This window comes from Gossypium hirsutum, chromosome D01 (genome assembly GCF_007990345.1).
Source record: "Gossypium hirsutum isolate 1008001.06 chromosome D01, Gossypium_hirsutum_v2.1, whole genome shotgun sequence".
Classification (NCBI taxonomy): Eukaryota; Viridiplantae; Streptophyta; class Magnoliopsida; order Malvales; family Malvaceae; genus Gossypium; species Gossypium hirsutum.
The window spans coordinates 18,733,456-18,752,217 of record NC_053437.1 but is presented as its reverse complement, the minus strand read 5'-3'; the positions used below and the strand labels follow the sequence as shown (position 1 = coordinate 18,752,217).

At 32.1% G+C, this 18,762-nt stretch overlaps 1 protein-coding gene and 1 pseudogene across 1 annotated transcript; one reads left to right on the top strand and one right to left on the bottom strand.

The window, feature by feature from the left end:
• The first annotated feature begins 9,506 nt into the window (after positions 1–9,506).
• LOC107952283 (beta-galactosidase 5-like) lies at positions 9,507–11,571 on the top strand (annotated as a pseudogene).
• Positions 11,572–11,941: 370 nt separating this feature from the next.
• LOC107951474 (thioredoxin H1) lies at positions 11,942–13,124 on the bottom strand. The gene is made up of 3 exons (XM_016886539.2): positions 12,795–13,124; positions 12,370–12,492; positions 11,942–12,273 (listed from the first exon to the last, which is right to left on the bottom strand). Exons 1-3 carry the CDS (start codon positions 12,879–12,881, stop codon positions 12,124–12,126), a joined length of 360 nt encoding a protein of 119 aa, XP_016742028.1. The 5' UTR covers positions 12,882–13,124; the 3' UTR covers positions 11,942–12,123.
• Positions 13,125–18,762: the final 5,638 nt, after the last annotated feature.

The window sequence follows — 18,762 nt, the reverse complement described above, 5'->3', positions numbered from 1 at the left end:
GGGGTAATTTTGCAATTTCTCTAAATTTTTGGGTCAAATTGTAAGTCAGAAAAATATTTCTAGAAATTTCTTGAAATAATCTCTTTAGAGAATTTTCTCTCTACAACTTTCTCTTGAATTCAAGTGTGTAAATTAATAACCCAAGGCTCTCTTTATATAGGGAGAGTTTAGAGAGTTTAACTATGATTAAATTTAATCGTTTTAATATTAAATCTTATTGAAATAATAGAATACATTAAATTAAATTTAATATTAAGACAATCACTTTAATATTAAATTAATAAAATACTATTGAGATAAGTATTAAATTAAATTTAATATTAAACTATTAAAATAATATTATTTTTGGAATAATTAATTTAAAATCAAATTCTCTGATAAAGTCCTAGTAGGAGTGTAACTCTTCCACTACTCAACCACCAAAAACCAACCACCACTAGCCACCAAAACATCGCTGTCATGGCTGCCAACATCGCCATGTCCGATGATGCAAGTGTGACACCTTTACGACACCCCGAGTCAATTCGGTTACTTTCGGTTTGGTCTGGGTCAGTGACGACGTGACGAGTCCGGTCTAGCCACCAGTTAGATTGTTGATTCGGTCCGGGTTAGAGATGACCCAACCAGTTCGGTCTAGCCACTAGTTCAACCAGTTTTCTGGTTTTAGTCTCGTTTTTGGGCTCTCGAGCCCAATTTACAATCTCATGTCCAATTTTCAAGTTCAATTACCCATTGGGCTAATCGTCTGACTTAAAAATTAATTTCCAAAAATATCATATTAATTTTGATTAATTTAATTTTACTTTATTGATGTCCAGAAAACCAACTAAAAATACGACAAAGACAAGTGCACTTATCGATAAATAGTATAGCTCTAGTGAGAAAAGATATTGTTCCCATGAGAACTAAAAGTACTAGCAATTGCCATCTTTTTATTATCCAATCGACAAATCGAAGTGATTGAATTAAACTAAAATTAACTAAATCAATTAACTAAGAACTTGGAAAAGAGCAAATGAGGAAAATAATTTAATAATAACCAAGAAGCGAAACAATACACAGGAAAGAATCTACCTATACTGCATCTATCGTTATCAATCTGAATTAAACAATTTATTCACTTAATATCTTGATCCATATAAATCCTTAAATTATGCTAATATCTCTCTTCAAGACTAAAAGCAACTGACTTTAGCTTGATTAATTGAAATTTCTTTCTAATTAAAACCACTATTATCAAATTAACTCGATCTATGGATTCCCTATTAGATTTGACTCCAATCTAGTAGATTTATGTTGTCCTATTTCTAGGATTGCATGTACCTCCACTCAGTTATGCTATATCTACATCTTAAATAGGGTCTATTCCTCCTCTAAATTAAGCACATCAAACATGAATTAATAATCTGGAAATATTAAATCAAGAATTAAGCACACATAACTGAGAATAAGATTCAAGTATTTATTGCGTAAAACAAAAATCAAAAGACAAAATTCATCATAGGGTTCATCTCCCCTAGGTATTTAGAAAATTAGTTGTAATCGCAAATAAAAACATCTCAAAGTCATCATAACCATAAGAAATAAAGAAGCTCATAAAAACTTCAAAGAAATTAAAAGGAGATCTTCAATCTTGATAGAAATCTACTTCAGAGTCGACTTCAACAGTGTTTTTCAAGTTATTTTCTTTAATATTCTCTGACTTTCCTTTTCTTATATTTGGTATTTATAAGTCGTAAAATTCCTGAAAAACCTAAAATTTGCGTTTTCCGTCGTGTCTGGAGTGCGAATCATGAAATATACATGGTCTAGCACATGGTTGTGTGGCAACCCGTGTGGCTCACACGGCCGTTTGTCCAACCCGTGTGACTTCTGAAATCTGTTCAAATTGTCTAATTTTCGCTTTATTTTTGCTCGTTTTGCTCCCAAATTCTCTCCTAAGTATAGAAACATTAATTTAAAGGATTAGGAGCATAAAATTCACCATTTTGCATTGATTAATCACCCAAAAATGGATTCAGAACTAGATTAAAATGTATTACTTTTGACACTTATCATTTATCAAAATTAAATTTTCCAAAAATCACTTAGATTTTCCAAATTAATTTTTCAAGAAAATTGTTTAATCAAATTCTCTAGTTGAACAATTCTCATGACCACCTAATTTAATTCCACATCAAATAAATAAACTCAATTAAATTATTTCCAAAGTCGTAGAATTTTCTTCTAATTCAAATGCAGTCCGATTGAGCTTTTGTTGACCTAGCAGATGGGACCAATCGAACATATACAGTTAGACTCTAGTAATTGCAATTATGTCCAGAAGTATCATTCCGGTAATTCGCAATTACTTAATCATGGATTCAGTTCACAAGAAGTACCATGATTGAAAACTCTTTATTGTATACTCTTTATGAAAGCAATTCATCCATTTGTTTTGTCCAATGACCTCGTCATGTGTGTGTTATCCTCATATGATATCATTGATTCCTTTGAGTTAAATTTGTTCACTCAATGCAATCTTATTTCATCTCATTGTCATCATTGTGTCTTCTTAACGATTAATATGATCACTGTCAACAAATGACTGTGATAAATTGTTCGTTCGAGATCGAGCAACCCATGGCCACATTCCATATTTATCAATCCACACAATGCCAATGAAAGGATATCATTAACTCTTTAATTGAGCTATGAATTCCACTGTTTCTAGTAAAGCCATGTCATAGATAAGTCATATACCCAACATACCGGCTATGGGCTCGATCATCGTTAGAGCATAAGCATCCACTTATATCAGTGACTAACTCAGGATTTAGGTAAATCACACCATAAACGTCACAAGTGAATTAATTCACAAACGGATTCAAAATTAATTCATCTTGGGTCCTGTCCAATGTATCATTCTACCAATGAATACATCTATGTCTCTACTCGTGGAATCAACTGTTTTGATAACCAAGACTAGCCATCTCCCTAATTGGAATTGTAGGTGACATAATAATCCTTCTCAGTATTTGAATCAAATGTTCATTTTGATTCTTTTACAGGATTACGGACTCATTTAGATTATCAACTGGAGCAAGTTATCTTTCTCGTACAGTAAATGTTCTTATAATGTCATTTATCTTCAATTTGAACTTAGAAATCAATAAGCTAATATTTGTTTGTCACAATTTCGCTATACATGCAAAATATAAAAGACAGAAATACAAAAGATATAATAGTGAAATGTAAAATTAATTTTATTTATTTATTTATCGTTCATATAAATATAACACAGTTACATGTTTACTACAATATGGGCACATTTCCCAATAGACGAGTACACTAAGAATGTTGCCCCTCATATGTAATATAAGGGAAGTTTAGGTCTCTCTTGTATTAAGTCCAATTATATGTGTTTCTTGAACCTTTAACTTGACACTTTATAATTTAATTCAACCTAATACATGTATTTCTATTTTCCAAAATAAATCTTATTTATAAATTACTTTAATTGGATAAATTAATTTTCCAATTAAATACTTTTCTCAACCTAATTTTTAATACTATTAGAGTCATGACAAATTTACCGTAAAAGAATCTATGAGAAAATATATTTAATTCTCATATTCAACATGTTCACAGTGACTAATTGATTTAATTCTATTTTCGAACTTCAATTATTTAATTAAATAATAATTTGAAAAAATTAAATTAATTCCTAAGTCATTTCTATACTTAGAGGGACTGATTAGACATATATAATTAGGGCTCAAATGATTTATAATTAAGCTCTAGCTTTTCGCCTATTAATTATAAACTCATTTAGTCATGAAGTCATTCCACTATAGTATTGTGACTAAACTCTCCCTAATTACTTACCATTACAAAAGATATTCAAACAGTGCCCGTCCAATGATCTTGTCATGAATGTGTTACTCTCATAGAATATCATTAATCTCTTTAGGATAAATCTGTTTTCCCAATATGATCTTACTTTATCTCATGGTAATCATTACCTCTTCCTTCATGAAAAGTTAATTATTATCAAATAGTAATTAAGTCATTTATCACAAAGACAAACGACTTGCGACCGTGTTTACTTTTCATCTATCATGTAATGCCAATAAGAGGATATCATTTACCTATTTCTTGGGTTATGAATTCCACTATTTTAAATGATGCTACATATTGTAGTAGTCATATACCCAACGCACCAACTTTCAGTTTCTTATATATTTGAACTCAAGCTTTTACTTATATTAAAGTATACGAGTCACGCATACATAGTTCATCATCTGCTTAGGATTAAGGTATGTCACATTACAAACGTAACAAATGAATAATCCATAAACGAATTTAGGATCTATTCTACTTGGGTCCTAGTCAATGTATTGTCAGTCCAGTTAGTCACATCTATGTCTTCATCTTCTAGGAGTCATTCGCTCTAATACTCAAGATAAAAAATCTCCCCAATTAGACTTGGTAGACGGCATATTAGTCTTTCAATCAGTTTGCTCATTTCCAATTAGACTAAGGACCTGTTTAGTTTCATTTACTAATCTATGTTATCTTTTCGTATTACGATCTAACCAAGTAATACTGCTTAGTATTAGTTAAACATAAGATAGCCAGTAAGTTAATATTTACTTTCATTTTGTTCTGCGTGTAAAAACCATTGAGGACAGTATATAAGGGTATTAATTTAATTTATGGATATTTTTATTAAACCAATTTCTTCGAAAAATATAAGTATACAAAACGAATATACTACTCTTAATACACCAAATCCAACAACTATGACAAAGGATGCTTTGAAATTGTAAAGGTCTTACAAGAAATATTCTAAGCCACATGCATATTTGCTTATAAGAAATATGACCGAAGGAGCTATGTATTTGCTCGTGTATTTTGATGATATTATTGTCATAGGTGACAATGAAGAAGGCATTGAGAAGTTTGTAAATGAGTTAAATGCCACTAAACAAAGGTTGTTTCTTAATTAGAAAGAAAAAAACATTCTTAAGGTGTTGAAGAAAATTTATGTAACAATTAGATTTTTTGTTGGCATTGATAAATTTGGTTTTGGGTTGAATTGCTCAAACCGAGGCATTCTAAGAATGGGTACGGAAGAGAATTAGAGAGTTATTATTTGGTATCGGAGGAAGCATTTGGCACTTGTGTGCATCTCATTAGGAACCTATGCACGTTTGCTAATTGAGGGAGAAATTAGGAGTGGTACTAATTGAGGGAGAAACCTATGCAAGTTTCTGGATGATGGATGTAGTCAAGTGGAAGATGTGCTCACCAAGCCTTTTGTCTGCTCCAAGTTTTTGCTAATTGAGGGAGAAATTAGGAGTGGTACTAACTGTCTTCTCAGCAAGAAGGTACTTCAATTTAATTGTGTTTCAGGTATGGGTTTATGTTCTGTATTCTTTATTAAATTTTTTACAGATTCAACAAGCTATGATGAGAAGGGTGAATGTTAATAAGTTAGGATTAACTGTTGACTTTTCCTTAAAGTTGTTGTAAGCAATTATATAGTTGTATTTTCTGTTGCTAACTGATAACTAATGGAGAAGTTGTTTAGGATATTTTTATTAGTAACAACTAAACTTGAGGTCCTTAGTTTATCTTTGTATAATTGAACTGGGCTCCTGTTGGGAGTAATTATAGCTAAAGTAATAAAATTGATAGAGATTTTTCTTAAGTTCTTCCCTATTCTCTTCCTGGTTGCATTTCCACTCACGCTAATATATTTTGAATCAGTTTGTATTGTTTCTTGGAGCAATTCTTTCACTTGCCAACTTCACCAATTCAGGTTCTTTTATTGAAGGGAAATGGAAACAAGCTCAGTTTTCAAGCTGTTGGTTTTATTCGTTGCAGCATTGTTAGTGAATTCTAAGTTGATACAATGCAACATTACCTATGATAACAAAGCTATTCTCATCAGTGGACAAAGGAGAATCCTCATCTCCGATTTCATTCATTATCACGGAAGCACCCCAGGGGTGATTTGGTTTTCACTTCTCTTTCTTATTTTACCTAGAAAAAAAATGAAACAAAGATTGAATTTTGGGTTTTTTATTTTTTTTGGATTTAGACGTGGAAGGATCTTATAAATAAGGCTAAAGATGAAGGCTTGGATGCCGTAGACACTTACGCCTTTTGGAATGGACATGAACCTTTTCCTGGCAATGTACCATCTTAGGATCTTAATTGGGCATATTTGAATTTTTGAGTTTTCTTTTTTTAGTTTATTTCTTAATCATTTTATGTCCTTCGAGTAATTTTATTTTTGGAACGGTGTAATATAATTTCGTAGAGTGATGTGACTTGGTATGTTTTATTAAGACAGTGCAAAAAAGTGGGATTATATGTTCATCTTCACATTGGACCTTATGTTTGTACAGAGTGGAATTTTGGGTAAACTTAAAATCTTTTTAAGAGTAAACGCTTTGATAAAAAAATATGTAGTTTTATTTAATTCCATGGTTCCTGGAACCACAAGGTCCCTATCATCCTCTCTCAGGTGTGAGATTCTTATATTTGGTTTTTATGGTTGATTTCTAGTTTTAGCTAGGATTTGGCTTTCAAAAAGAGAAGACATGGACACATGTTAAGAGCCTAAGATGCCAATGGATGCTTTTGTCTAAATTTCTATCTACCAGGTTGTTTCAACTTAAACTTGAGTAGAAGTGTTAAATATGCGTATGTATCAAACATGAGTATATTTTACTTTTCTTTTTGTTTTCTTATATATCTTAAAGTTTTTGAATATTGATATCTTTATATTCATGTTCAAATATGCATTGGACATGTATACTTAACAAAAAATGATGAGTTGAACTAATCATTTATATATATATATATATACACTATAACAATTTGATGTTCAATATAAGGAAACATTCCTATGTGGCATATCTAAGAATACGCTATTCGCTAGTATAAAAAATTATCATGTGTAATTATTAATTAATTAAAAAAAGGCTTAATGGTTTTTAAAAAATCAATTAAGCTCTTACGACCTTTTTGCACCCAATTGATCCTTTGAACGAACAAAATTGGCCAAATAGACCATTTAATTAACGTTGACCATTACAACGTTGATGTGATTATTAACACTGCTAATGTGATGCTCCATGTCAACGACAGTTGCTGATGTAGTAGTCCAACGCCAGCTGTCATGTCAACAAAAATAAAAAAATTCAATTTTTTTGAAAAATAAAAATATAAAAGGAATATTTAAATTCTTTTTACTGAAATGAACCTGGACATATGGTTGTCCAGGTCCATTCATTTCAAAATTTAATTTCTTTTAAAAAATTTAAATTTTTAAATTTTTAAAAAAAATTTATAAATTTGTAAAAAAATATTAAAATTTATAAAAATATTAAATAAATTTAAAAATAATAAAATCGATTTAAAGCTAAGTTCAGAATGAATCTGGAGATACGGTTGTCCATATTCATTCAAGATAATTTTTCTAAATTATATATAGTTTAAAAATATTAAAATTTAAATTTAAAAGATGTTTATCAATGTTTTAATTCTATTGGTACCTTTTAGGATGTATAAAAATAAAAATATTTTATATAATAAATATAAATAATTTTATTTTTATTAATAGTATGTGTAAAGTTTCTTTTAATGTATGAATATGTTCAATTATTTAAAATTTTTAGGCTATAAAATAATATATACACATTTTAGGCTACACATGTAATAAAATAACTGATACAATTTTTTTAATTAGATATATTCATACATTAAAAAAATTACATGTACGATTACTAAAATTAAACTGTTTTTATTTATTTTATAAAAAAATTTTATACATAATAAAAGGTACCAATAAAATTGAAACACCAATAAACATCAATCTTTTTAAAGAAAATTAAATTTTAATATTTTTTAAACTATATAATTTAGAAAAACCATCTTGAATGAATTTGGATGTATATTTCAATAAAATAAATAAATATTCTTTTTTAATTTTTACTTTTTAAAAGTTTTTGATTTTTTTTTTTTTGCTAATGTGGACGTAGATTGTCATTTGTATAAAAAATTATTCTTTTGGAATATTTATTTATTTTTATATATTTATTTATTTATTTAGAATTAGGATCAAATTGGGATCATTTGTAAATTTAGAGGATTATTTTTTAAAAATTATGAATAAATTGATATAATATGTAAAAATTGAAGGCTAAATTTGTTGTTATACAGATTTTTTTTAACTGTCACGTAGCTTGTCGTTTGTGATTTTAACCAGAGTGACCAAAATAACTGAATTATGTAACGTGGGTGCTTAAATTGTAAACTTTTTATTTTGGGTGTCTAAACTGAAACTTTTTTATAGTTGGATGACTATTTGTGTAGTTTACTCATAATTTTAATATTAAAACAAATTAATTTAATAATATATATAAAATAAATAACCTATAAAAATTATTAGTAATGTTATACTCCTTCACCACTCAGACACGTGTCAGCACCAGATGAATCGTTGACCTTCTCGTTCACTCCATCTAAAGTAACGCCTCGACAGGTCACCAGCCCTTTAACATCTTTGGGTAAGACTACTTGTTCCTCTCATAGGAAGCCATCCACCCGTTGTTTAGGTATGAACACTCTAAACTTCCTCCTAATGTGACTAGGAATCCATTTTGGCGCAACAACCTCGTATCAATAAGGTCTCATGATATACGTCCATGAATATCCTTTACGTATTGGGCGGGGTTGAATGCTTATCTTGCCACATCATACCAATGGACAAAAGGACCTCTCTTATTAATACCCCGTTGAACAATGAAGAATGGATCAATCTTTTAGTACCCTAAAGTTATTCTGTGCAATTGTCTTCTTAATTAGTCAGTTCTTTCATCCTTGTTCCAGCTCTCAGCCTATTTAGGTGAACCGACCTCCGTTGCACCACTGCAATTAGGGGTGTGCAAATTTTGGGTAAAACCGAATTAATTCGGTTAACTGACCGAATTTGGTTAATCGGTCGGTTAACCGAATTAATTCGGTTGGGGTCGGTTAATAATTTTTTGGAAGTTCGGTTAACGGTTAATTCGGTTCGAAATCGGTCGGTTAACCGAATTTAATAAATAATATTATAATATATAAGCATTCGGTTGGGGGTTGGTCGGTTCGGTTAATTTTTTGGAAGTATAAATTAATCGGTCGATTAATTCGGTTAATTTTTTATATGTTTTATACTTCTTTTAACCAAAAATAAAAAAAAAACATATAAATTTTGGTTAATTCGGTTAACCAACCGAATTAACTGAAAAAGTTCGGTTCGGTTAATTTTTTTTTAAAATTTCGGTTCGGTTAACGGTTAAGAGTTTAAAAGGGTCGGTTAATTCGGTTAATGGTAGTTCGAGTCGGTTAACCGATCGAACACCCTTAACTGCAATCTCCTCCCTACCCCCTCCTTTGTTGTACATTGTATCAACAAGTAACATAATCTAAATTATAATAAATCAATATTTATATTCAATGTTCAAATCATGACGAATGTTTGTATTGTTCAAATCTTGACGGCTGTTGGACTTAATATGGGAGTCCCATGGGTAATGTGCAAGGAAGATGATGCCCCAGATCCTGTTTTAATCGTTTCACTCTCTCCCATTTCCAAATTTCGCCTTGTTTTCGAATGATTTACGTTTTTATTGAGTTTCATTTGGCTTGGTTTTCCATCACATGTTGAAACAGATAAATGCATGGAACGGCTTTTACTGTGATGCATTCTCTCACAACAAACCTTACCCGCCTTCACTATGGGTTGAGGCCTGGAGTGTTTGGTGAGTGCTTTCTTTGCCAACCTTTGCGAATGATCGTAAAGTTAACATGCGTTTTTTTTAGGTTTAATGACAAATTAATCTACTAACTTTTGAATGTTTTGTCAAAATGGTCCTAATTATATTTTTGAGCTTTTTTGGCCATCAACTTTTGTTCTTTTTCTCAATGTGTTTTTCCTAACAGATTTAATGAAAATACCGTTAAAAAAGTTAACGGGAATGATGTAAAATTTTATATGTGGAATATTTTTAATGAGATGTAATTTATTACTTAGATAACCAAATAAGACAATTGCATATGGAAATAATAGAATAAATAAATAATACATTAAATTAAAAAATAACTCTTAATTTAAAGAAAATAAACGTAATTATCTAAAAAAATTAACTCAATAGAAAAACTTTTCAATAAACAAACATACGAAAGATTGAAACATTTTGAAAGAAAGAAAAGATTAAAACCTTGAATTTATTCATTAAATCTGTTAAAAAATGCAGTTTGAAAAAAAAATCAAAAGTTGATGGCCAAAAAAGACTCAAAAATACAATTAGGACCATTGTCACAAAACATGCAAATGTTAGTGGCCAATTTATCATTAAGCCTTTTTTTTATCTATCTGATATACCTTCACCCAATAATGAAAAGGTTTACTGAATTTGGTGGCACAATTCACCGCTGCCCTGTTTAAGACTTGGCTTTTGCCGTTACTCATTTCGTACAAAAGGGTGGCTCATGTATCAACTATTATTTAGTTAGTTACCATGTTTTTAATTGAAAAAGATTCAGGGTACCAGCAATGAGTTTAAGGTTATGGCTAATGATCAATATACTTATGATAGTACCATGGAGGAACCAACTATGGACGGACCATTTATTACAACCAGTTATGACTATGATGCTCCAATTGATGAATATGGTGAGAAAACTGAGGTCATTGCCACTAATCTTTCTCATTTCCTTTTCTTTCTGCGTTCTCATGGATCCAAACTTCTGTATATACAGCAACATATTACCATAGATTTTGTCTTTGAACTCTAAATTGTGACTGACAAGTGCTCCTCGTTTAGGTTTAATCCGGGGACCTAAACACGGTCTTCTGAAGGAGCTCTGTAGAGCTATTAAGCTATGTGAACATGCTTTAGTTCCTTCAGATCCTACTGTTACTTCCTTGGGAACCTATCAGCAAGTAGGCTTTTTATGTCCTGATTACTCTAATTATCTGTTGGTAGGATAATCCACAAATGAGTCGTTCTGCCAACGATGTTAATGTAGCAGTAAATGTAATTAGATATGTTCGGATCTCAATACAATATCTAAGAGTTAGTAATGATTGTTTTCCAGGCCCATGTATTCTCTCCAAAGCAAGGAAACTTTGCAACTTTTCATGGGAGACTTACAATGAAGACATTTCTTCTCTACGGGAAAGCTCAAGAATCACAGTTCCTGGACTCTTGGAGCATCTGAATGTTACCAGCTACCTGTGGTACACAACCAGGTGAGGCACTTCATTTTGAAGCACCGAGGTTTATCGAGATCTCGAGCATGAGCAAAATAAGAGATTATCCATGAGTATGTCATGCAGACTCAACCTTGAGTTCAGCTAATAGTTTCTTCTGGGTTAAATTTTAATCCAGTGTTGACATCAGTCTGTTGGAATCATTTCTACGAGGAGGACGAAAATCAACTCTCGATGTCAATTCAGTTGGCCATGCTCTTCATGTCTTCATCAACGGACAGTAATATGAATGAAACATATTGAGAGCACTCTACGGGACTAGGGTAAAAAGGGGATTCATACTTGCTGGAACAAATCACATTACACTTCTCAGCATAGCTGTCGTATTGCCGGTTTGTTGCTCTTGACCATGCTTATCTGGATGCAAATATTAGCTACATATGTACAGTTAGTTCGGACTATTCCTTCATCTATGGGTCCGTTCGGATCGGTGGCAAACATAGCAACTGAACTGAACTTGTCTCAACCAAAACTTTAAAACTCAAAACAGTAAATATAGAAGTTTCTGGATTACTGACAAATTTATGTAGGTGTTTAAGGTTAAGAGTGGTTCCAAGAAAATCACGCTAACTAGGGTGAAATTCAAAAGAATAATATGGGATAAACAAGTATAAAAACATAGATAACTTATAGAAAGCATTCGCTAATTTAAATATAAGATAATATCTGAAATAGAAACAAGGGCAAAAGGCAGAGAGAGTAGCCAAATATAAATACAACCACACATTATTTAGGGTCTGTCTGTCAGACATTCATAAGATCCTAGTTTCATAAACAACTCCAGACATCAAGTACATTTAAATGTTGATTCATGCTGTCTGCACCGGGTTAGATGAATGAAAGGCAATTTTCTGCTGCAATTCTTCTTTCCTTGCACCCACAACCTTGTCAATTATGGTGCCTTCTTTCAGAAACACAAAAGTTGGCATCGCCTCAATAGCCCACTCCTGAGCCACAGTCTGCACAATTACAAAGAGCATGGTGTAAGAAAATTTGACAAGTCAAAAGCTAAAATTACAGGCTTTTTAATTAAGCAATGGCTTAAGAGACCCTACATTCAGTTCATCCACGTCCACCTTCAAGAATATGACGTTGGGCAGCTTCTTAGCAAGATCCACCAGGATTGGTGATATAAAACGGCATGGCCCGCACCATGATGCTGTGAAATCCACCACCACCTATCCAAATAAATCTTTTCTTAAGTATCATACATACAGATCTATAATTTATCATAACAAACACAATAAACAACACCTAATACTTGTGATACACCACTAGGACATAACTGAGGACCTTGCTAAGAACTATACAGGACAAATTAAGCAGGAGTTACCAAGTCCTGCGCTGAAATCAGCCCAAGTTTAAGTAGACAAAACCAATTTTTCCAAACAACCTAACAAGCAAAATTTGGTAGCTAATACAAAGAAACAGCAATTTCTGTACCAGTTTTCTTAAGTTACAACAAAGAAAAGATATTTACCAGTTTCTTGGACTGGTTTCCCATCTCGAGCTGCTGGTTCCATGAATCAACAGTGTGGCAGGCGATTACTTGTCCCTCTTCCGCCATAGTTTTTTCAGTCAACCTCAAAGCTTACAAATTAGGCAAAGCAAAATCCTTTTTATCTTGTTTCCCTTGGGTTTGTTTGACAATTTCGGTGGTGCACAATCCTTTATATAGAGGAATTTAGGGGCTAATTACGAGAATGTCATAGGTAAAGTTCGGGAATCACGTGACGCATTCTCATATGTCAGTGACGGAATAATATTAGTGGTCAGCGGTGAGAATAGTTCCGCTTTTTCGTGTCCATGTAAATGGAACCCAAAGTATGAACGGCGCTTTTGAATTTGGAAGGACACGGCACGTGCATCACATGCGGACAAAGAATCGGATTCAATGTGATAACAAAATTCAACTACAAAAATTTAATGTTGAACAAAAAAGAAAAGTAAGAAATCCAAAATGGATAAATTGCACCCAGCTCATTAAATTATTTCTACGTTTAAGCTTCGGTCATTTAACTTTAAAAAGTTATAAAATAGTTATTGAATTAATTAAAAGTTTTAATTTAAATCATTAAACTATGAAAAATTTTTCATTTAAATCATTGGAATGTTAAGTTTTTTTTAAAAAAAATTGGGTAGTGAGGCTTGAGCGGCGATTTGACTATCGTTATGGTGGATCAGTACTCATCGACGAGTAGAAGAACACATATTAGATCTAAGTTAATTTGATGATCAGTGTCGGAGGTCGAAAAAGAAAATTGTTTAGATTTTGATTCATAAATTCGTGAATCCAAAGTTATTTTATAAAAAAAACTAAACTATAAAAAAAGAGAGGGAGAGAGAGAGAGAGAGAAATGAGAGCTTTCGATGTTAACTTTGAAAAATTTTATTTAGAGTTGAACCATGGATGAGTCAAATTATTTTCATGTTATTTTTTTAACAGTAAATATTATCTTTGATAAATTTTAGCCTTATTTGATCAAATAACTAATGCCTATAAGAGGGACATGCCAAATACCTTCACCCATTTAATTTACATTAATATTGACAACAAAATTCAAAAAAGTTGGTAGAAATCAGTATAATTTACAAAACAATACATTTTAAAAACAACCAATTATAAAATAACATTACTCATTTTCCTTATCCTTTAGGTTGCACAAATTCGAAGGAGTCTATTGCAAAAGTGTCTACTTTCACATGCATCCTCCATGCGAACTTTCATGCTTTTATTTGTTTCATCCACCAATATTTTGGCTTACCTTAAACTAGGTAGTTTTGTTGTTCTTCACGCGAAAAACACCAACATAGAAAATTTTGTCCATGACACGAACAAACCCTAACCCCTTTTTTTAAACCCTAACATTAGACAACACAATTATTTTTTTAGTCATCGCACTCCAACAAACACATAAAAGATATTGCACATGTCGCTGAGATACCCTAACCCATCTCCATAAACCTGAAATCTCCATGTTCATGCATTCGGTTAGCCATAGATTAATGGGTTATTTTTCTTGGATTGGATCGCTCTCTCAAAAAAAAATCTATTTGTGGAATTTTTTTTTGGTGAAAATAAGATTACAACCAATTAAACAAAGCTAATAAGAGGATTTTCTGCAAACAACTGTAATCTGTCCTCTGTGTCAAACGTCATTTTGGCCATTTGATCTGTTTCTTTGTTTTCTTCTCTAGGAATATGGTCTAATCTCCAGTTCCTTATACTGTCCAAAAGCTGACGAATGCGTCTGACTAAGGCCGAACAAGAAGACTTCGAATCAGGATCCTGAATAGCTTCAACGACCTCCAAACTATCCGTTTGTATCAACACTCTTTCACATTGTTTAACTTGCAACAAAGATAAGCTGTCTAAAATTCCCTATAATTCAGTATCGAAAATAGAGCATTTCCCCAAACGTTTATTGAATCCAAAAAGCCATTCCCCTCGTCCATCTCTTAAGTCTTCCCTTGCGGGAGCATATCCAGAATCAATCTTCACCGCACCATCCATTTGTAGTCTCACCCAATTATCACCCCAAAACAAACTCATTTCTCCGAACTTGCCTCACGTCAAAATTGTCGTTATGAGAGTGTTTATATTGCTTGGTCCAACTAAAAGCCTTTTTAATAATTTCCGATGAGCTCCATGGCACTCCTTGAAAGACTAGGAGATTCCTATTCTTCCAAATTCTCCAAATAACACAACCAAAGAAAACTGTCCAATCAATCCCCCCAAATGCGAGCTTTTGACTAGTTACCATATTAGATATTAGCCACTCTTGCATATTCTCATAAAAGAAATGATTATGTTCTTCAGCTCAAATTATTTGAGTCCAAATATCTTTAGCTGCATTACAATCTCTAATGGCATGTATAACTTTCTCTGATTCAATCCCATAATCTGGGTAAATATCATTGTGCTCAATACCCCGTCTTTGCCTCTCCACTTGCGTCAACAGATGTTGCTCAAGAACTAACCAAATAAAAGACCGAACCCTCTGAGGCCCTTGATACTTCCATGCCAATTTCCAAATTTCATCCTTCGAACTCCACGAATTCTCCTTAAGTATCTTGTAGGCATTCTTGATAGAGAAGGCATTAGATGTGGTTCTCACCCAAGCTACTATGTCAAAACCTAGAGAGGGATGTGGGGGAGGAATACTGACTGTCGAAACCATTTTTTAAAACAAAAATTAGTTGTCGACTTAAAAATGAAAATTGGAGTTGCCACCAATATTTTATTGAAGTGTGATTGGATCACCCAAAAACGATTCTGGTCTACGAGTTTTAGAAAAACGGTTTTGGGAGTCAGTTACGTACGAGGAAGGATTAGCACCCTCGTAACGCACAAAATTGGTATCAAATTAATTATTTAATGTCTTAAGGTCGAATGATTGAAAATTCGAGAAGAAATTTAAAAATATGATCCTTTTTTATTGATGCCAATTTTAAAAACAATACTTGGAGGAAAAAAAATTTAAATGAATGTAGAAAAGGTTTCCTCATCTCAAGGCGACAAAGTGTTGCATCCCGTAAGTTAGGATACAGTATTTGAATCCTTGAGAATAAGCTAACCCTAAAAAAATTTATCAAAATTTCGTATTTTTGAAATCTGAAAATGTTTGGTCATCTTAGTTCAATGAGAAAACCGAAACCTCGTAAGTTAAGGCACGACTTCTTGGAATTCCAAATATGACATGCAACTTGCTTTTAATTTTATTAAAAACGTAAATTTTGAAATTTTTAAAAAGTTTAATTATCGAGGTTTGACGAGAAAACCGAAGCCCCGTAAGTTAGAGCACGACTTCTTGTCATCCCAAATACCATGTATTGCAAATCTTGTTATACAACATTTTTAAAGAAAATTTTACAGACTTAGGAGTAGAATTTAAGGTAATATGGAAGACAAATCATAAATCTATAGTTACATTGATGAATAATAACAAATTAAAATACAAATGGGCAATTGGCACTCATAATGGCACATATCATCTCAATTAATCAAAGAAGACGCAAGGAAATAATATATAATACAATTTTAAAGTAAATAGTACAACAATTTAAGGTAAATAACATACAAAACAAGTTACAATGAATAATATACTCAATAATTCAAAAATAAATAACTTCCATAACAAATTTTTAAAAACATGTGAAAATTTTGAAATAAAGAAATAATAAAAAGAAATTTAAAATAATACATAAAATAGTTAAAAAGGATAATAATAAAATTCAAAACAAGAATAAAACGCACCAAAAAAATTTAAACTTTAAAAGGCTAAAGTTAAATTAATTAAGGATTTAAAAGATGAAATTTAAAAAAAAAAGTAATAATAATAATAATGATAATAATATTAATAATAACAATGATAATAAAAAAATCTGATAATGATGAAAAAAAAAACTTTAAAATAGGGAATTTAAGTGAACAAAGGATTTAATTGAAACTAAATGATATTTAAAGGCATTGATTTAAAACATATATAAAAAAATTGATGAGGGCCTGATTGCAACATGCATAAAATAACAACGACCGATTGAGGCAACACCCTAGGCCTTTACATGCAGCGTTGAGAAATGGGCCAAAATAAAATGATATAGAAATTATGGGGTGAAATTTAAAAAAAAGAAAAAAAATAGAGCTAAATTGAATTGCGCCATGAAAGCGGAAGGACCATTCGCGCAAATAAACCATTTGGCTTCAAAAACACGCGAATCTTTCACAAATCGGGTAGGGTCGGACGGACCATTAATAAAACGACGCCATTTCTATGCTTACCCTTTGGCCCAAAACGGCACCGTTTTAGGTAAGCTATAAATACCAAAAAAAATTTAAAATCCTCATTTCTCCTTCATTTAAAAAAACAAAAAAACAAAAATTTTCTCTCAAATTCTCTCCCTCTCCCCAAGATCCGGCCATGGCTCCAGCGCCGGACCACCGTGGCGGCCACCGGTCGCCGGCGATGGCGCTGCCGTACACGGTGTCCGGAAAATAAAAAACCCATTTTTTTTATTTTTTCTACTCCCGGACTCCAAAAACACCAATTTTCATCGGAATCGGCACCTCCTCCTAAATAAGGTACAATTTTTATTTTTTTATTTTCGATTTTTGTTTTAAAAGAAAAGAAAAGAAAAGAAACAATAAATAATAAATAAGCCGAAAAAATAAAATAACAACCTTTGAGAATGCCCGATAGTTGAACTGATTTCTTTCCAATCTCTTTTGATTCATTCCTGTGTGTTAAAATACATAAATTCGGGGCCTTTTTATAGCCCGAAATTTCTTATTTTCTCTACTTTTACACTGTTTGTGTTGTTGTTGGACTCTCCTAGTCCTTTTACAGGTACGAACGTGGCGGCACGTGCGAGGAAGGCGGCACACGTAGAGGCTGCCGTTGGGGTGCGGCGGTTGAGGCTTGGCTGCTGCCTAGGGTTTTGTTTTTCTTTTGTTTTGGGCTAGGGTTAGCTTTTAGGTTGTTGGGCCTATTTTTGGGTTTGGCAATTTGGGCCTGTTTCATTTATTTTGGTTTTAGTTTAAATTTGGTTTTATTATATGTATATGGGCTGGGCAAATTTTGGGTTTGTACACTGACGATGCACTCAATAATCTCTTCAGGTAGCCAAATCCGAAAGAGGTCAAGGTTCCATGATTCTTCCTTTGTGACCATTTCCTTCAGGAAACATTCAATATTGATGGTGTTCCGAGTTGGAATGAGATTAATAAGGGGACTAATGTTAGGAATCCAACTGTCCTTCCAACATCTTATGCTTGATCCATTTCTAACTGACCAAAGTATGTTCTCACAGAGAAGAGGCCAAATCCTAGAAAGGGCTCTCCACATGAAATAGTAGTTACCTCGATTGATACTATTAGGAACGCTTCTCCAATTCGGTATTTTGAACAAAGAACACAAACCCATAACGCCTCTAAGTTAGACAAAATATTGTACCCCAACTTTTTATTTATAGATTATGTACACTCACAAGTGAAAAAAAATTATGTAACAAATTTGTAAAAGAATTATATAAGAACCAAATATAACCTTGGTTGAAAATGGTAAAATCAAGATAGTGAAAACATTATGTTTTGGTAATTTCACAATAGAGTTGAGGCTTGATTGATGGGTAACACCAACTCAGTCAAAATCTTAAATTATAGTACTGAATATATATACTATATCTTCTTTAAATATTATATATTTATATAAATATTGATATTAACAATCTATATTATATGCCAATTGAGTCTTAACTTAATTGACAACGTTGTTATTGCAACAACTAGTAGGATGTGGGTTTGAGAGTGTTTAAGTGTGTATTTCCCTCCGATTTAAGGGTCTAGGGAGGTTTATAAGTAGAAGTAGGACCTGTATTAAAATAAATCTATATTACATCTAGAGGTGAGCTTTTAGTCGAATCGAGTAAAATTTTTTTGAGTTAGTCAA